Source organism: Lucilia sericata, unplaced genomic scaffold (genome assembly GCF_015586225.1).
Source record: "Lucilia sericata isolate MDLA Ls3-8-SP2 unplaced genomic scaffold, ASM1558622v1 Contig000555F_arrow, whole genome shotgun sequence".
NCBI classification, from domain to species: domain Eukaryota; kingdom Metazoa; phylum Arthropoda; class Insecta; order Diptera; family Calliphoridae; genus Lucilia; species Lucilia sericata.
In genome coordinates, this window is record NW_023994565.1 from 55336 (window position 1) to 75398 (window position 20063).

At 31.9% G+C, this 20063-nt stretch overlaps 4 protein-coding genes across 4 annotated transcripts; 1 reads left to right on the forward strand and 3 right to left on the reverse strand.

Annotated features, from left to right (window-relative positions):
* Positions 1-2119: 2119 nt before the first annotated feature.
* LOC119606143 (probable cytochrome P450 6a21) lies at positions 2120-4178 on the reverse strand. The gene is made up of 2 exons (XM_037959541.1): positions 3026-4178; positions 2120-2961 (listed from the first exon to the last, which is right to left on the reverse strand). The coding sequence occupies exons 1-2, from the start codon at positions 4122-4124 to the stop codon at positions 2543-2545; spliced, it is 1518 nt and encodes a 505-aa protein (XP_037815469.1). The 5' UTR covers positions 4125-4178; the 3' UTR covers positions 2120-2542.
* A 1677-nt stretch (positions 4179-5855) lies between these two features.
* On the reverse strand, positions 5856-7525 carry LOC119606147 (cytochrome P450 6a9-like). The gene is made up of 2 exons (XM_037959544.1): positions 6371-7525; positions 5856-6314 (listed from the first exon to the last, which is right to left on the reverse strand). Exons 1-2 carry the CDS (start codon positions 7464-7466, stop codon positions 5896-5898), a joined length of 1515 nt encoding a protein of 504 aa, XP_037815472.1. The 5' UTR covers positions 7467-7525; the 3' UTR covers positions 5856-5895.
* Positions 7526-9734: 2209 nt separating this feature from the next.
* LOC119606146 (cytochrome P450 6a9-like) lies at positions 9735-11737 on the reverse strand. The gene is made up of 2 exons (XM_037959543.1): positions 10523-11737; positions 9735-10459 (listed from the first exon to the last, which is right to left on the reverse strand). The coding sequence occupies exons 1-2, from the start codon at positions 11616-11618 to the stop codon at positions 10041-10043; spliced, it is 1515 nt and encodes a 504-aa protein (XP_037815471.1). The 5' UTR covers positions 11619-11737; the 3' UTR covers positions 9735-10040.
* A 2490-nt stretch (positions 11738-14227) lies between these two features.
* LOC119606167 lies at positions 14228-18587 on the forward strand. The gene is made up of 4 exons (XM_037959567.1): positions 14228-15338; positions 15397-15819; positions 16776-17915; positions 17981-18587. The coding sequence occupies exons 1-4, from the start codon at positions 14255-14257 to the stop codon at positions 18394-18396; spliced, it is 3063 nt and encodes a 1020-aa protein (XP_037815495.1). The 5' UTR covers positions 14228-14254; the 3' UTR covers positions 18397-18587.
* Positions 18588-20063: the final 1476 nt, after the last annotated feature.

Genomic DNA, 20063 nt, shown 5'->3' on the forward strand with positions numbered 1-20063 from the left:
AGACTATAGACTAGACTATAGACTAGACTATAGACTAGACTATAGACTAGACTATAGACTAGACTATAGACTAGACTATAGACTAGACTATAGAATAGACTATAGACTAGACTATAGACTACACTATAGACTAGACTATAGACTAGACTATAGACTAGACTATAGACTAGACTATAGAATAGACTATAGACTAGACTATAGAGTAGACTATAGACTAGACTATTGACTAGACTATTGACTAGACTATAGACTAGACTGTAGACTAGGCTATAGACTATACTATAGACTAGACTATAGACTAGACTATAGACTAGACTATAGTCTAGACTATAGACTAGACTATAGACTAGGCTATAGACTAGACTATAGACTAGACTATAGACTAGACTATAGACTAGATTATAGACTAGACTATAGACTAGACTATAGACTAGACTATAGACTAGACTATAGACTAGACTATAGACTAGACTATAGACTAGACTATAGACTAGACTATAGACTAGACTATAGACTAGACTATAGACTAGACTATAGACTAGACTATAGACTAGACTATAGACTAGATTAAAGACTAGACTATAGACTAGACTATAGACTAGACTATAGACTAGACTATAGACAAGACTATAGACTAGACTATAGACTAGACTATAGACTAGACTATAGACTAGACTATAGACTAGACTATAGACTAGACTATAGACTAGACTATAGACTAGACTATAGACTAGACTATAGACTAGACTATAGACTAGACTATAGACTAGACTATAGACTAAACTATAGACTAGACTATAGACTAGACTATAGACTAGACTATAGACTAGACTATAGGCTAGACTATAGACAAGACTATAGACTAGACTATAGACTAGACTATAGACTAGACTATAGACTAGACTATAGACTAGACTATAGACTAGACTATAGACTGGACTATAGACTAAACTATAGACTTGACTATAGACTAAACTATAGACTAAACTATAGACTTGACTATAGACTGGAATATAAACTAGACTATAGACTAGACTATAGACTAGACTATAGACTAGACTATAGACTAGACTATAGACTAGATTATAGACTAGACTATAGACTAGACTATAGACTAGACTATAGACTAGACTATAGACTAGACTATAGACTAGACTATAGACTAGACTATAGACTAGACTAGAGACTAGACTATAGACTAGACTATAGACTAGACTATAGACTAGACTAGACTATAGACTAGACAATACACTAGACTATAGACTAGACTATAGACTAGACTATAGACTAGACTATAGACTAGACTATAGACTAGACTATAGACTAGACTATAGACTAGACTATAGACTAGACTATAGACTAGACTATAGACTAGACTATAGACTAGACTATAGACTAGACTATAGACTAGGCTATGGACTAGACTATACACTAGACTATACACTAGACTATACACTAGACTATAGACTAGACTATAGACTAGACTGTAGACTAGACTTTAGACTAGACTTTAGACTAGACTTTAGACTAGACTATAGACTAGACTATAGACTAGACTATAGACTAGACTATACACTAGACTATACACTAGACTATAGACTAGACTATAGACTAGACTATAGACTAGACTTTAGACTAGACTATAGACTTGACTATAGACTATACTATAGACTAGACTATAGACTAGACTATAGACTAGACTATAGACTAGACTATAGACTAGACTATAGACTAGACTATAGACTAGACTATAGACTAGACTATAGACTAGACTATAGACTAGACTATAGACTAGACTATAGACTAGACTATAGACTAGACTATAGACTAGACTATAGACTAGACTATAGACTAGACTATAGACTAGAATATAGGCAAGATTATAAAGTAAACTATAGACTAGACTATAGATTGGACTAGACTACAGACTAGACTATAGACTAGACTATAGGCTAAATTATAGACTAGACTATAGATTAGACTATAGACTGGTCTATGGATTAGACTAGAGACTTGATTATAGACTAGACTATATTGATCACTTAACAACTAGTTAATAGAGTTTGTCATTTCTAGGTTTTGGTAAAACATCAATATACATCAGAACAGTTATACTATCTATCAAAATAATTGATATACATTTATTCAAATTCTCTGATACGGTCATAATTTCTAAACCGATTAAATATGTATAATTCTACTTAATGAACTGTTATCTACATTCCAAAATTTTATATCAATGTTTGAAAAAAATAAATTTAGTCTTAATAATACAACAAACAGTTAATAATAGAATTTACTTTTACAACTTATCTATAATATTTCGAAAACAATTTCATAACAGTATTAAGTATTTACTAAACAAAAAAAGCAAATGTTTATAACAACATGACAAATAGAAAAAATATGAAATCTTAAATATTAATGTTAACAATTTAACTAAAATTATGAAATTTACTTAAAAATAAATACATACAATAACTAGATTAACAAAAGCAATAATTCTTTACTTTACTTTTTATTTTAAATAAATTTTTAACCTTTACACTCTGCTGGCCTTTAAAAACAAATTGCCATCGGGTGTAACCATGAAATTCTCCTTGTCATATCTCATGGGTATTAGAGTCTCCTTACAGATGGTAAATTTGAAATTTTTCAATAACAAAGCCAAACCGATTAATATTTGCATTTTGCCAAAACGACTGCCTATACAATTGCGGGGACCGTCTCCAAAGGGTAAATACAAAACCGAATCTCTCAGAGCCACTTGTTCGGCTGAGAAGTTAGAGGGATTGAATTTCATAGGATTGGGAAAATATTGTTCATCACGATGTATAGAAATGGCGGGTATAACCACAGGCATATCTTTTTTAATCACAAATTTAGAATGGCCCGGTACAACATAATCCTCCAAGGCCACACGATTTAAGGCGGGTAGGGGTGTATAAAGTCTTAAGGTTTCTGAAAAGTTCAAAATTAAAAATAGCTGAGTGTTACTTGAAATATGATTAAATTTTTCTCTTACCTTGTAGTATCTGATCCAAATATTTCAACTCACTCAAGCACTCATAGCTAAACTCTTGATCGTGTTGCTCCAATACTTTATTTACCTCCTGTCTAGCTTTCTCTTGTATATCCTCATTCAAAGCCAATTCATATAAAGCAAATGACATGGTGGTAGAGGAAGTATCTGAACCGGCTACCAAAAATATAAAAGCCTGGGCTGCCACTTCATTTAGAGATAAATTTGTAAATTCCTCACCGCTATCACTTTTCACCATTTTATTATTTTTCAATTCCAATAGTAAATTCATAAAATCATTACGTTTCACTTGATTCTCTTCACGATATTTAACTGTAGCCTTGACCATACCCATAAAGAAATCTTCTATCTCGTGGACAGTATCACGCATGCGCAAACGTAAGGCCAATTTCGGGAAACTAAAGCGAAAGGCCACACCAAAATTACCCAAATGATTTTCCAATAAAGCTCTTTTACTCATTACATGAAACTTAGCATGAGGATCTGTTAAGCTATTGCATTCCAAACCAAAAGCACAGTTGCCTATAACATCGGTAGTATAACGTGATACTATATCACGTATTTCGACTTTATTATCGTTCTCTATAGTCCTTGCAAAAGTCTTCACCAACTCTTCTGCCACCTTGACCACCGTGGGAAACATAAATTTCATTTTACCCGAGGTAAAAGTAGGCGACATTTTACTTCTCAAACTGCGCCACTTGGGGCCCTCCAAATTGAACAAATGACCCGATAAAGGATCATCCTCCTCGTTCACAAACAAACCACGATCGGAAAATTTATTGAAATCCTTAATCAAAATTTGTTTAATCAAAGCCACATCCGTTACAAATACCGCTTGCCTATAGAACCAATAGAAGCCCGCAAATGGTCCTACATTTTTGTATTTATAATAAGTTTCTTGTATGATATCAAGAAATGTACGTTCTGTTACGGCTCCCTTAAAACTGCCAAAGATCCAACTGGGCTCATCACAACCTATGCCCAAATTTTGCCAATATTTAAAGTGTTTGTTTAAAGCGTATAGAAAATACAATGCCAGCAGTAGTAATATGGTTAATAATATTAATAATATGGACATTATTAAGTAATAATGATTTTAAGGTGTCGAGCTAGTGATGGTAGAAATTGAACTGAATTTAATTCTCAGATTTCTTGAATAATTTAAGTGTTTTTGGTTTGTTTGAAATCTTATCTTTGTTATTATTTGTGTGATTGTAAAGTACAAAAAAAGTTGCCAGATTGTTTGGAGGAATGTTATAAAAAAAGGGGATTAGTTATAGACATTATTACGCAGGAAGTCGGGATTTATTAGGATCAAGCGAGTCAACTAACTAACTAACTAACTAACTAACTAACTAACTAACTAACTAACTAACTACTAACTAACTAACTAACTACTAACTAACTAACTAACTAACTAACTAACTAACTAACTAACTAACTAACTAACTACTAACTAACTAACTAACTAACTAACTAACTAACTAACTAACTAACTAACTAACTAACTAACTAACTAACTAACTAACTAACTAACTAACTAACTAACTAACTACTAACTAACTAACTAACTAACTAACTAACTAACTAACTAACTAACTAACTAACTAACTAACTAACTAACTAACTAACTAACTAACTAACTAACTAACTAACTAACTAACTAACTAACTAACTAACTAACTAACTAACTAACTACTAACTAACTAACTAACTAACTAACTACTAACTAACTAACTAACTAACTAACTACTAACTAACTAACTAACTAACTAACTAACTAACTAACTAACTACTAACTAACTAACTAACTACTAACTAACTAAATAACTAACTAACTAACTAACTAACTAACTAACTAACTAACTAACTAACTAACTAACTAACTAACTAACTAACTAACTAACTAACTAACTAACTAACTAACTAACTAACTAACTAACTAACTAACTAACTAACTAACTAACTAACTAACTAACTAACTAACTAACTAACTAACTAACTAACTAACTAACTAACTAACTAACTAACTAACTAACTAACTAACTAACTAACTAACTAACTACTAACTAACTAACTAACTAACTAACTAACTAACTAACTAACTAACTAACTAACTAACTAACTAACTAACTAACTAACTAACTAACTAACTAACTAACTAACTAACTAACTAACTAACTAACTAACTAACTAACTAACTAACTAACTAACTAACTAACTAACTAACTAACTAACTAACTAACTAACTAACTAACTAACTAACTAACTAACTAACTAACTAACTAACTAACTAACTAACTAACTAACTAACTACTAACTAACTAACTAACTAACTAACTAACTAACTAACTAACTAACTAACTAACTAACTACTCCTCTTTCAGTGCAAATTTCATTATTTTCTTTTTAAATAGTTTCAAAATATTGAGTAATCCAAAGTTTTAAAAGTTTTCTGATTATCAAATTTTCATTATCGATAAGAGAGCTGCTTATCGGTCGTCGTAGTTTTGGCAGACTAAGTTTTGTTGCTAACTACTTTGCATAGACTAGACCACCAGCTGTTTCAGATAAATTATTGTTTCATAAAGATTATTGATATTAGATCCTCAAACATCTGTATATTGATCAATTGATATAAAAAAAAATTGGGACACTTAAAGTATCAGATATTAGACCCCTGTAGGGTGCATAGAGGAAAAATAAAATTAATTTTTAATTACTTTAATACACATTTATATCAAGATAACATAAATAATAAAAGTATAATCAAATGCACAATTTTAAACTGAGATAAAGGCAGAAAACGCTTGTCATTATTATTGTTGTTTTTATTATTTTATAAACTTCTACAGTTTAGTAACTCTTAAATGGATACCACCCTCAGAACTGCACAAAAAGTTATTTTTATCATATTTCATAGGTATTTGCGTCTTATCACACACTGTAAACTTGAAATTTTTCAAAAGTACCGCTAGACCCACTAATGCCTGCATTTTGCCAAAACGCATACCAATACAATTGCGAGGACCATCACCAAAAGGCATATGTAGAACGGAATCACGTTGGGCCACCTTGTCGGCAGTAAAATTATCGGGATTGAAAACATTAGGATTAGGATAATAACGTTCATCACGATGTATAGCGCCGGCCGGTATTAACACTAACATGTCTTTTTTTATAATAAACTTGGGATGACCCGGTACTGGGTAATCCTCAGAGGCGTAACGGGTTATCAAAGGCAAAACGGTGTATAAACGTAAAGTTTCTAAAATTTAAATAAAATATTAAATTTTATTATTTATTTAAAATGAAATAACCAACCTGCTATAATTTGTTCCATATACACCATTTCCTTCATGGCTTCATAGGTAAATTCTTGATTATGTTTCTCCAAAACTGTTATTACTTCTTCTCGGGCCTTTTGTTGTATATCCTCATGTTGAGCCAATTCGTAAAGAGCAAAACCCATGGTGGTGGAAGATGTCTCGAAACCGGCCACCAAAAACACAAAAGCCTGAGCAGCTATTTCCTCCATAGTAAGATTAGTCAACTCTTCTCCGGTTTCCGATTTCATTAATTTATTATTTTTCAAATCGATTAACATGTCCATGAAATCATTACGTCTTACATTATTTTCTTCCCGATAGCGCACTGTTTCCTTAACAATACCCATGAAAAAGTCCTCCACCTCTTGTAGGGTATCCTTCATATGTAGCTTCCTAGCTAATTGGGGAAAACTATTACGAAAGGCTATGCCTACACGACCATAACGTTGTTCTACTATAGATTTACGGCCCATCATGCGGAACTTGTTATTGGGATCCCGTAAACTGCTCATTTCCAAACCAAATGCACAGCTGCCTATAACATCGGTGGTAAAACGGGCCATTAGATCACCCACTTCTATTATGTCATTCTCCTTTGCCGCATTACCAAATACTTGTACAAATTCTTTACTGATATTGGTAATAATGGGGAACATGGTTTTCATTTTACCCGAGGTAAAGGTGGGTGACAGCTTATTACGCATATGACGCCATTTATTGCCCTCTAAATTAAACAGCATACCCGACAAGGGATCATCCTCTTCATTTACATAGAAACCACGATCCACAAATTTCGAGAAATCTTTTATTAAAATCAATTTTAAAAGCGCCGGATCAAAAACAAACACTGCCGGTTTGAAAAACCAATAAAATCCAGCAAATGGTCCTGTGTTTTTATATTTATCATAAAATTGCTGCCATACCTCAACGAAAGCACGTTTAGAACCTATACCGGTTATATTGCCCAGTAAAAATGTAGGCTCCTCACAGGCTATACCCAGCGTTTGCCAATAATTATAACGCTGACGCAATACTTTATAGAAATAAGCCAAAATGGCTAATAATATTAGAATTAAAATTTCAAAAATCATTTTCGATTTCTAAACTTTTCGATTGATTGAGCACAACCCAACCGAGCACCGTTTGCTTAATAACTAAACTTTTGAAAAGCGTTTTAGTTTTTTTTTTTTTAACAAAAATAATAGTAAAAGAAAGCTTTTTAAATTAATCAATTGAAATTCTCTCTGTGGTTCTGATATCTACAGTTTTGTGAATATAGAGCAGAGTTGCTGAGGTATGACCACAGTAATTTAATGTTCCTGAAAAGTGTATTATTTTAACCAGTTCAAAGCGAAAATAAAATTCTATGAAACGGAAATTTTTGCATATTTTTCCGATATTCTCTTAAGTTCGTTTCGATAATATTATCGTAATTGATCAGAGAGAAATGTTCTCTTCAATAGACCAGTCAATATACTAGTTTATAGAATAGGTTAGTCCGTAAACCAGAGGAGCGCAAGATTGCCATTACATAGCACGCGTGATAGGGTAAGAAAATTCTGCTGACGCTAAGTTGATACACATACACTATAGGTTTAATTCTTCTTCTTTTTATAATGAGCAATATCAGTGGGTTTGCTCTCAACTTGAAAAACAAAATCAAATCAGTTGCTGATCAGCACTTGTCGAAGCAAGGTCTGTACGCGACGTTTTTAAAATACACACAGAAATACAACAACAAAATTTTGAGAAAGCCGAATTAATGTAGGAGAACATGAGAGAACAGTTGTTAGTTTTTTATATATAGACTTTGATATACGCTGGCTGTCAAAATCCATAATAAACATTTGACAGTTAGCATATACATTATAGTTTATAGTCATTTTATTAGTATACTTTTATTTTGAATTGAATTCTGTTCTCTGCTGCTTTACCAACACAAATAAAACTATGGTACTCTATGGTAGTATGTGTTTGAGCAACACTGCCGTAAACTAATAGACAATGATATACCAGTCACTAAACTAGTCAATGGACTAGTCCGCAAACCTGTCAATATAATAGTCCAGTGAATAGACAAGTCCATAGACTATACCGTAGATTAGTCCATAGACTAGTCTATTGACAAGTCAATAAACTAGTCACTAGACTATTCTATAGGCCTGTCAATAGACCAGTCCATAGACTAATGAATAGACTAGTGAATAGACTAGTCAATAGACTATTCAATAGACTAGTCCATAGACAAGTCAATATCCCAGTCAATAGACTAGTCAATATCTAGTTCGTAGTCCAATCTATATAATGATCCATAGAATTCTCAATAGACTAGTCCATGGATTAGTCAAAAAACTGGTCTATGGATTAGTCGATGGACCAGTACATGGACTAGTCTGTGTACTAGTTAATTGACTATTCTATAGGCCTGTCAATATACCAGTCCGTAGACTATTCAGGGGACTAGTTCATAGACCAGTGAATCGTCTAGACAATAGACTTATCAATATCTAATCCATAGAGCAATCAATAAAAATGATTTATAGAATTCTCAAGGCACTAGTGTTTGAACTAGTCTCTAGATTATTTTATTGACATTTTGATAGAACAGAATATATAGTCCATAGAATAGTCAATAAACTAGTCCATGGACTATTCCATAGACTAGTCAATAAACTATTTCATCGATTAATCAGTGTACTAGTCCATCGATTAGAGATTTAAGAGAATTGTCCATAGACTGGTTCCTAGACTAGTTTATATACTTAATAATATATCAGTCCAAAATAGACTATTCCACAGATAAAACGCAATTTTAAATCGGACAAATTAACGGTTTTGCTCAGTGATGTCTGTTAGGTAAAAGTTTTATCATCGTTAACTACACTCTTAAAGTTAGGCAGTTATCAAATTAGCGTTATCGATAAGGGAGCTTATAACTATATATATGTAGAACTTGTAGCAGTGACCGGCACAAAGAGACTTTTTAGGAAAATCTTGTTAAAATTATTTAAAAACTAGTTTTTATATGTATATGAGCGGTTTTGTTAAAGTTATAAGCACTCGTGCTAGTTACTCTCAATAACTAGCAACTATGGATGCCGATCACTTACCTAAATTGTATATCAGTCAGAAAGAGCTTACTTTAAATGAGAGCAACTTTTAGCAGACTATTGATTAGAACAAGTTGTAATGCAACATGTTTTAAAAATTTCGTGTTGTATTTGTAAAAAAGCCGATTAATGTTCGTGACCTAAGGCAATGTTTTGTAAACACTACTTTATAATGTTTTGAAATATTATTGGCAAACTAGAATTCAGAAGTTGTCTATATAAAAAACCTTGACCCATAATTAAATACAATTTGTTAAAGTCATTATACGAGAGTAAAATTTATTTGTATTCAAGAACGTAGAAAACACATACGTCATAATAAATTTAAATTGTTTTCTTTTCTAAAACCGGTTTTATTAAATTAACAATAAAATTGTTATCGGTTTTGTATGAATACAAAGTTTATAGGTATTAAATTAATATAATAACATGTTAAAATAATAAAAAAATAAAATTAATAATATAAATATAATATAAACATTGTAGAAAAAAAATTAAAATGATTTCTTAAATCTAGCTCTTTGTTATTGTTTTTGTTAATTGTTTAATCTTGGTTCAAAGTTTAGTAACTTTCAAATACACCCCCTTCTCAGCACTTAATAAAAAGTTCTTCTTATCATATTTAAGAGGAATTTGCGTCTTATCACATACCGAAAATTTGAAATTTTTCAAAAGAACCGCCAGACCTACTAAAGCCTGCATTTTACCAAAACGCATGCCTATACAAATGCGAGGACCATCACCGAAAGGCATATATAAAACTGAATCACGTTGAGCCACTTTTTCGGCCGTGAAATTATCGGGATTAAATTCATTAGGATTGGGATAGTAACGTTCATCACGATGAATGGCAGCAGCTGGTATTAGCACTAACATGCCCTTTTTGATTACAAAATTAGGATGACCCGGTACTGGATAGTCTTCTTCAGCATAGCGATTCAATATGGGTACTATAGCATGTAAACGTAAAGTTTCTGGGGGGAAAAAAGGATAACTGTAATTATTATATTTAAAAAAAAACAAATTCCAGAACTCACCTAATAAAACTTGCTCCAAATACACCATTTCCTTCATGGCTTCATAGGTAAATTCCTGATTATGTTTCTCCAAAACTTCTATAATCTCTTCTCGAGCTTTTTGCTGTATTTCCTGACGTTGAGCCAATTCATAAAGAGCAAAACCCATGGTGGTGGAAGAAGTCTCAAAACCAGCCACCAAAAATACAAAAGCCTGAGCCGCCACCTCCTCTATAGAGAGACTAGTCATCTCTTCACCCGTTTCCGATTTCATTAATTTATTATTTTTCATTTCGATCAGCATGTTCATAAAATCATTACGTTTAATATTATTTTCTTCCCGATAGCGCACCGTTTCCTTGACAATACCCATGAAAAAGTCCTCTACATCTTGCAAAGTATCTTTCATATGCAACTTTCTAGCCAAATGGGGAAAACTGTTGCGAAAAGCTATGCCTATATTGCCATAACGTTGTTCTAGCAATGATTTGCGTCCCATCATGCGGAATTTATTGTTGGGATCTTTTAAACTGCTTATCTCTAAGCCAAAGGCACAAGTGCCTATAACATCGGTGGTAAAACGAGCCATTAAATCACCCACCTCCAATATTTCACTCTCTTTTACCGCATTATCGAAAACCTTTACAAATTCTTTACTGATATCGGTTATAATGGGAAACATGATTTTCATTTTGCCCGAGGTAAAGGTAGGAGATAATTTAGTACGCATATGACGCCATTTATTACCCTCCAAATTGAATAGATTACCCGATAAGGGATCATCTTTCTCATTCACAAATATACCACGATCCACAAACTTGGAGAAATCTTTTATTAAAATCAATTTTAAAAGTGCGGGATCGAATATAAATGCTGCTGGTTTGAAAAACCAATAAAATCCCGCAAATGGTCCTGTATTTTTATATTTATCATAAAATGTCTGCCAGATTTCGGCAAAAGAACGTCTTGAGCCGGTGCCGGTTATATTGCCCAGTACAAATGTAGGCTTTTCACAGGCTATGCCCACCGATTGCCAGTAATTGTAACGCTTACGTAAGGTATAATAAATGTAAGCCAATATGGCTAATAATATGAGAATTAAAATTCCAAAAATCATTTTTTTATTTTTGTTTTTAAATAATAAGTAAATTTAATTGTTTTTTTGTTTTCTTTATTTAAATTTTTAAAAGCTTTTTTAGAATAATTGTCACGTCCACTGTTTGATATAAAACTGATCTTTTCAAATGCGTTTCAGTTTGTTTAAATAAGATCTTTGTTCCAAAAAGAAGCTTTTTTTAATAAATATTTTTCTTTATGGTGATGTGTTTGATTTTTTTGTTTATTTTTGAGAGCAATGCTTTAATCTCAAAAAAGAGCTTTTATTAATTGAAAACAAAAAATCAAGATAATTTGTGAAAAAATGTTTGCAAACAAAACATTTTCGATTAAAAAATTTTATGTTTTCCGATAGATATCTATTGCATCAGCTCTGTTGTTTAACTTAAAAACGTTTGAACCCACTTAACTCGCCCGCGATCGATAAAGTTGGTGGTTTAAAGGTTTACATTATATATTACATTATATATATCTTGTTATTCAGAACTTTCAAAATTATCTACATAAAATCTCATTGGAACATAACCAGAGCAAAACTAGATCTGATCCAGACCTTAACTAGAACTGAATTAGATCTGCGGTAAAACTGAAGTACATCTAAAGCTTAGCTCATCGTTGTTTTTTTAAGATGAAATTGTTCTTACCCTCTTCATTTACTTGACTTTTGAGATCTACTAGCAAATCCATGAGATCATAATGAGTTACAATTGCACGCATTTGGTTTTAAAAGTACGCAATGAAAAATGTTTTAAAAGAGAAACTGAGAACTGAGGGATTTGGTTATGTTTGTTTTGTTCTGCTCTTTCTGTTTAGCTAATGTATTCACGTTTAAACATGCCGTCATTTGTTTTGTTTTGATTACTCATTTCGCTTTTTATCAGACTACTGTTTTTTAACATAGAGAGAAAATTTCGAAATATCGAAACAAATGCTCAAAAGCTCGAAAGCTCAAAAAGTAAATTTTTAGAAAGAGATTGTACTTTTAGTGAAAAATAATTTTGGTGTAAAAAGTCGTATTTTTTGTAAAATAATGTATTTAGGAAAAATCATGTTTTTAGTGAAAAATTCAACTTTTAGAAAAATATAAACATTTTATATTAAAAATAATAATTTTCTAAAAATAATAATTTTCTTAAAAATTTAAATTTTTTTGTAAAATGTCGGATTTCCAATTTCAGTAAAGTAATAGATAGACTAGAACTAGCACTGAACTAGAACTGAACTAGAACTGAACTAGAACTGAACTAGAACTGAACTAGAACTGAACTAGAACTGAACTAGAACTGAACTAGAACTGAACTAGAACTGAACTAGAACTGAACTAGAACTGAACTAGAACTGAACTAGAACTGAACTAGAACTGAACTAGAACTGAACTAGAACTGAACTAGAACTGAACTAGAACTGAACTAGAACTGAACTAGAACTGAACTAGAACTGAACTAGAACTGAACTAGAACTGAACTAGAACTGAACTAGAACTGAACTAGAACTGAACTAGAACTGAACTAGAACTGAACTAGAACTGAACTAGAACTGAACTAGAACTGAACTAGAACTGAACTAGAACTGAACTAGAACTGAACTAGAACTGAACTAGAACTGAACTAGAACTGAACTAGAACTGAACTAGAACTGAACTAGAACTGAACTAGAACTGAACTAGAACTGAACTAGAACTGAACTAGAACTGAACTAGAACTGAACTAGAACTGAACTAGAACTGAACTAGAACTGAACTAGAACTGAACTAGAACTGAACTAGAACTGAACTAGAACTGAACTAGAACTGAACTAGAACTGAACTAGAACTGAACTAGAACTGAACTAGAACTGAACTGAACTAGAACTGAACTAGAACTGAACTAGAACTGAACTAGAACTGAACTAGAACTGAACTAGAACTGAACTAGAACTGAACTAGAACTGAACTAGAACTGAACTAGAACTGAACTAGAACTGAACTAGAACTGAACTAGAACTGAACTAAAACTGAACTAGAACTGAACTAGAACTGAACTAGAACTGAACTAGAATTGAACTAGAACTGAACTAAAACTGAAGTAGAACTAAACTGAATTCTTTGTTAACGAACATAAAAGAAAGTTCCCTTTTTGATATTTAATTTTAACGGTTTTAAAAGCTTATTCATTTCAAAGCTTTTAACTAAATATAGAAAGCTTTATATTAAGTTTATTCAAACGTTTAAAACTATTATCTTATAACGAAAAACAATTATTATTGAACTTGGACAAATTGGCCAACATTGAGGTTTTACTGGATGAGTTAAGTGCATTTGTCCGGGAAACATATTAGAAATATCGAAAAGTACGACTATAAAAATTTAGATAAGAAAGTAAACAATTATATAGTTATAAAATGTGGACCATTTTAACAAGCTTAATAACATAAATACCAAAATAGTAGACGTATGGGGTTTGGAATAATATTGGACCCTATAAACAGGGCGTACGCCTTAAAGTATTTTTGGCAATTTTTTAGATAACAAACCAAAAAAAAGCTTTATTATTAACAAACTATTATGGTTAACATGAAATATGCATAAATATAGAAACATTTGTTCGTCTAAGCAATTAGTTTTAATAACAACCTTAAACCAATAAGTTCTACTAAGAAATGGAAAGTTTAGCAATATCGTTTACTATCTATGGCTTTATCATCATTTTAACTTTACTGTATGGATTACTAAGATTTCATCTGCAATTTTGGCGTCGGAGAGGTATTCCTCATCGGGAACCGACCTTTCTTTTCGGCAATTTACAATGTGTACTCCAAAAGCGTCATATACGAGAGGCCTTTAGTAAAGCGTATCAGGAATTTAAAAGCACTGGGCCATTTTGCGGTTTCTTTCTCTTGATGAAACCGGCTGTAATCATTTTCGATTTGGATTTGGCCAAAAAAGTGCTTATTAAAGATTTTAATCTTTTCGAGGAACGTGGCATGTATTATAATGGTAAAGATGATCCGTTGACGGCTCATCTATTCAATGTGGAGGCAGTCGAATGGCGTAAAATGAGAAATAAATTATCACCCACTTTTACTTCGGGAAAAATGAAGCTAATGTTTCCCATAGTGGCCAAAATAGGACAAGAATGTAATCACACCTTAGAAGAAATGTTAAAAGCTGGACCTCAAATCGATGTTAAGGAACTAATGGCCCGCTATACCACCGATGTTATAGGCACCTGTGCTTTCGGTCTAGACTGCAATAGCTTAAAAAATCCCGAGGCAGAATTTCGTGTTATGAATAGAAATATTTTTACCAATTTCCGTCATAGCCGAGTGGTGCATTTATTTATGCAACTCTTGCCTCAAGTATCTAAAACATTAAGAATGAAGGAGCTACTAGATGATACACATGATTTTTATTTTAGAATTGTTAAAGATACCATGGATTACCGTGAGAAAAATCACATAAAACGTAATGATTTTATAGATTTATTAATAGAAATGAAAAATTCGGAAGACAAAGATAAACGTTTGAATATGAATGAGATTACGGCCAATGCATTTGCCTTCTTTTTGGCGGGTTTTGAAACCTCGGCCACTACCATGACTTATGCCCTATACGAAATGTCGTTGCAACCAAGAGTACAGGATAAATTAAGAAAGGAAATTTTACAAGTTTTAGAGAAAAACAATCAACAATTGACTTATGAAAGTCTTAAAGAAATGCAATATTTACATCAGGTGGTGCAAGGTATTTAAATTTAAAAATTTCCTTATAAAATCAATTTGTAATAATTTTAAATTTTCAGAAACTTTGCGCAAATATGCAGTATTCCCTTTCCTACAGCGTAAGGCTAAAATAGATTATGATACCAAAATTCCCGGTTATATTATACCCAAAGATACTCTCGCCATTATACCCATAGATGCTATACATCATGATCCCGAAATATATCCCGAACCTCAGCAATTTCGTCCAGAACGTTTCGATGCTGAAGAGGTGGCCGCTCGTCATCCCATGAGTTGGCTGCCTTTTGGTGCTGGCCCAAGAAATTGTATTGGTTTAAGATTTGGTAAAATGCAGACCTATGTGGGTTTAGTATCAGTATTAAAAGATTATAAATTCACAGTTTGTGATAAGACTCCTATACCTATAGACTTGAATGTGCAATTGCCTTTAATGACTCCTATACAGGAAGTAGTTTTAAATGTTGAAAAGATCTGTGATAAGTAGAAAAGTTATAAGCTCCTAGAATTTAGTTTTGTACGTAATTAATCTTAGTAAGTAATATTTTTTGTAATAAATATGTATATCTTTTTAATCTGGGACATTTTTTTAAGTTTGGAAACAATTTTATATTAGAACTAGAACTGAACTAGAACTAAACTAGAACTGAACTAGAACTGAACTAGAACTGAACTAGAACTGAACTAGAACTGAACTAGAACTGAACTAGAACTGAACTAGAACTGAACTAGAACTGAACTAGAACTGAACTAGAACTGAACTAGAACTGAACTAGAACTGAACTAGATAGAACTCTTCTAAAACTGAAATATTTTATTCAAATTAAAGTTTTCCTAAAAATTTAATATCGTGCTAAAAATTAAATATTTCATAAAAATTTAATTTTTGACTAAAAATTGAATTTTTTACTAAAATTAAGTTTTTTCACTAAAAATTAAGTTTTTTCACTAAAAATTCAATTTTTCATTAAAAATTTGATTTTTTATTAAAAATTTAATTTTTTATTAAAAATTCTATTATTCACTAAAAATTCAAATTTTCACTAGAAATTCAATTTTTTACTAAAAATTTAATTTCTCACAAAAATTTTTTTTTTTTTTTTTTGCTAAAAATTAAATTTTTTGTTAAATTTAAAAATTTCACACAAACTAAAATTTTACTTTGAATTGATTTTTTTAATAAAGTTAAATTTTCTCCGGTATCGTCAAAAAAGTACCAAAAGTGCTTTAATTTCCAGTCCATTTTTTCCTGCTCTACAATATCTTACAATTTGTTTTCTGAGAGCAATGACTAACATATAATATTAAAGAGTAAAGAGAATATTTCAAAAATGTTTATTTATTAAAAAAAAACTAAAAATGTTTATCCAAATTTCGAGTAAAATAGGTATGAACAGTTAGTTGCATTTCAATAGTGGTCGTAGACTGTACAAAAGATAATTAAATAAAAGTTATAGAAGTATTTTAACAATTTTTGTTAAAATGTTAATATTCATAGCTTTATGCGTTATAATATTTTTTTGGTTAAAAGAACATTATTCATATTGGGAGAAACGCCATGTTCCTCACGAAAAACCCACATATTTTGTAGGTAATATGCGAGGCATAGGAAGGGAATACCACTGGAAAGATATAAATCAACGTATTTATAAGAAATTTAAAGGAGTTACTCCCGTGGCCGGTTTTTATACATTTCTTACAAGAGCTGCCTTTATTTTAGATTTGGATTTGATTAAACAAATAATGATCAAAGATTTCCAAAACTTTAGCGAAAGAAATTTGTTTCACAATGAACGTGATGATCCTTTAACGGGCAATCTGCTATTTTTGGATGGTGAAAAGTGGCGGGTGTTGAGACATAAACTATCCCCGGTTTTCACTACTGGAAAAATGAGGTTTATGTTTCCCACGGTGGTTAAAGTGGGAGAGAAATTACCCTCAGCCTGTGAGAAATTTATAGAGGTATATGAGGGCTTAGTAGAGGCCAAAGATTTGTGTGCCCGCTATACCACCGATGTTATAGGTACTTGTGCTTTTGGTATTGAATGCAATAGCTTAATAGATCCTCAAGCGGAATTTAGACAAATGGGTAGATATATATTCGAGAAACCACGCCATAAGGGTGTCATACAGGCATTTATGTTTACTAATCCCGCACTGGCTAGAAAACTGAGAATGAAAACATTTCGTGATGATGTCAGTGATTTCTTTATGAAGGTGGTCAAAGAGACTGTGGACTATAGACAAAAGAATCATGTCAAACGTAATGATTTTTTGGATATGTTAATAGAAATGAAAAGGCAGCGTGATGATTTAATCGAATCGGGACAAAAAGTGGATGAAAATGATTTGACAAGTGGTTTGAACATAGAACAATTGGCCGCCCAGGCTATGGTATTCTTTTTAGCCGGTTTCGATACTTCCTCCACCACCATGTCTTTCTGTTTATATGAACTGGCTCTCAATCAGGAAGTACAAGATAAATTAAGGAAAGAAATTTTGGAAGTATTGGCCCAACATGATAATCAAATAACCTATGAAAGTATTAAGGAAATGAAGTACTTAGATATGGTAATAGCAGGTAAATTTTAAGAAAAATTCAAATTTAAACATATACTTAATCAAGGTTTTTTCTTAATTTTTTAGAAACTTTACGCAAATACTCGGTTACTCCACATTTAGTGCGAAAATGTGTTAAGGATTTCCAAATACCCAATACCGATTTAGTATTACAAAAGGGTCTACGGGTTATTATACCCTTAGATAGTATACACAATGATCCTGATTACTATCCAGAACCGGAGAAATTCAAACCAGAACGTTTCCTACCCGAAGAAGTACAAAATAGACATCCCTGCGCTTATATGCCTTTCGGCGATGGTCCACGCAATTGTATTGGTATGCGTTTTGGTAAAATGCAAGCCCAAATTGGTTTAGTGTCCCTCTTGACAAAATTTCGTTTTGATAAATGTGAACGTACACAAATACCGTTACACTTTTCTAAGTTAAATTTTCTAATTGGCACCGAAAGTGGCATACACTTAAAGGTGGAAAAGTTATAAATGGGTTTTTAAAACCTTCACAACTGATAAGTGCATGTTTTACTAAGACTTGTTATCAGAAATATTTCATTAACAAAGAGTTTTCATTTAACTATTTACGAAAATTTAATTAGAAAAAAAAACGTATTTATTAATTTGTTATTAATTGTTGTTAAATTTGTATATATGTAGGTCTATTTATGCTGATTAATGAAATAAAATGCATTTTATTTCCAGATAAGTACTTTTAACTTATATCTAAGTTGACACTGCCTAACTGACTATGTTTTCTTACTATACTATAATGGTTTGTCATGAGACTCTCTCTTTCTCTCACTTTACATTTTTATCACATTTTCGAAAAAATTTATATTAATAGGTAAAAACATACAACCATTAATAGCATTGATTTATTTGATTAGTTTTTAATGAAAAAAGCTTTTTAAAATAATAGTCCAACTCACAGATCAGCAATTTTAGATCCAGCCGATCTTACCCTATTGAAATACATGCTAATACCGGTCTAGTTCAGTTGTAGTCCAGTTCTAGTTCAATTCTAGTTCAGTTCTAGTTCAGTTCTAGTTCAGTTCTAGTTCAGTTCTAGTTCAGTTCTAGTTCAGTTCTAGTTCAGTTCTAGTTCAGTTCTAGTTCAGTTCTAGTTCAGTTCTAGTTCAGTTCTAGTTCAGTTCTAGTTCAGTTCTAGTTCAGTTCTAGTTCAGTTCTAGTTCAGTTCTAGTTCAGTTCTAGTTCAGTTCTAGTTCAGTTCTAGTTCAGTTCTAGTTCAGTTCTAGTTCAGTTCTAGTTCAGTTCTAGTTCAGTTCTAGTTCAGTTCTAGTTCAGTTCTAGTTCAGTTCTAGTTCAGTTCTAGTTCAGTTCTAGTTCAGTTCTAGTTCAGTTCTAGTTCAGTTCTAGTTCAGTTCTAGTTTTCTAGTTCAGTTCTAGTTCAGTTCTAGTTCAGTTCTAGTTCAGTTCTAGTTCAGTTCTAGTTCAGTTCTAGTTCAGTTCTAGTTCAGTTCTAGTTCAGTTTAGTTCAGTTTTAGTTCAGTTCTAGTTCAGTTCTAGTTCAGTTCTAGTTCAGTTCTAGTTCAGTTCTAGTTCAGTTCTAGTTCAGTTCTAGTTCAGTTCTAGTTCAGTTCTAGTTCAGTTCTAGTTCAGTTCTAGTTCAGTTTAGTTCAGTTCTAGTTCAGTTCTAGTTCAGTTCTAGTTCAGTTCTAGTTCAGTTCTAGTTCAGTTCTAGTTCAGTTCTAGTTCAGTTCTAGTTCAGTTCTAGTTCAGTTCTAGTTCAGTTCTAGTTCAGTTCTAGTTCAGTTCTAGTTCAGTTCTAGTTCAGTTCTAGTTCAGTTCTAGTTCAGTTCTAGTTCAGTTCTAGTTCAGTTCTAGTTCAGTTCTAGTTCAGTTCTAGTTCAGTTCTAGTTCAGTTCTAGTTCAGTTCTAGTTCAGTTCTAGTTCAGTTTAGTTCAGTTCTAGTTCATTTAGTTCAGTTCTAGTTCAGTTCTAGTTCAGTTCTAGTTCAGTTCTAGTTCAGTTCTAGTTCAGTTCTAGTTCAGTTCTAGTTCAGTTCTAGTTCAGTTCTAGTTCAGTTCTAGTTCAGTTCTAGTTCAGTTCTAGTTCAGTTCTAGTTCAGTTCTAGTTCAGTTCTAGTTCTAGTTCAGTTCTAGTTCAGTTCTAGTTCAGTTCTAGTTCAGTTC

What these genes read in the sequence shown, in the direction of transcription:
- LOC119606143 (XM_037959541.1), bottom strand. Translation starts at nt 4,124, where the DNA reads ATGTCCATATTATTAATATTATTAACCATATTACTACTGCTGGCATTG. An exon ending in TTTGGATCAGATACTACAAG is followed by an intron (nt 2,962 to 3,025) that starts GTAAGAGAAAAA and finishes TGAACTTTTCAG; the next exon opens with AAACCTTAAGACTTTATACA.
- LOC119606167 (XM_037959567.1), top strand. Translation starts at nt 14,255, where the DNA reads ATGGAAAGTTTAGCAATATCGTTTACTATCTATGGCTTTATCATCATT. An exon ending in TGAAAAGATCTGTGATAAGT is followed by an intron (nt 15,820 to 16,775) that starts AGAAAAGTTATA and finishes ACAAAAGATAAT; the next exon opens with TAAATAAAAGTTATAGAAGT. An exon ending in CTTAGATATGGTAATAGCAG is followed by an intron (nt 17,916 to 17,980) that starts GTAAATTTTAAG and finishes TTAATTTTTTAG; the next exon opens with AAACTTTACGCAAATACTCG.
- LOC119606147 (XM_037959544.1), bottom strand. Translation starts at nt 7,466, where the DNA reads ATGATTTTTGAAATTTTAATTCTAATATTATTAGCCATTTTGGCTTAT. An exon ending in TATGGAACAAATTATAGCAG is followed by an intron (nt 6,315 to 6,370) that starts GTTGGTTATTTC and finishes TTTAAATTTTAG; the next exon opens with AAACTTTACGTTTATACACC.
- LOC119606146 (XM_037959543.1), bottom strand. Translation starts at nt 11,618, where the DNA reads ATGATTTTTGGAATTTTAATTCTCATATTATTAGCCATATTGGCTTAC. An exon ending in TTTGGAGCAAGTTTTATTAG is followed by an intron (nt 10,460 to 10,522) that starts GTGAGTTCTGGA and finishes TTTTCCCCCCAG; the next exon opens with AAACTTTACGTTTACATGCT.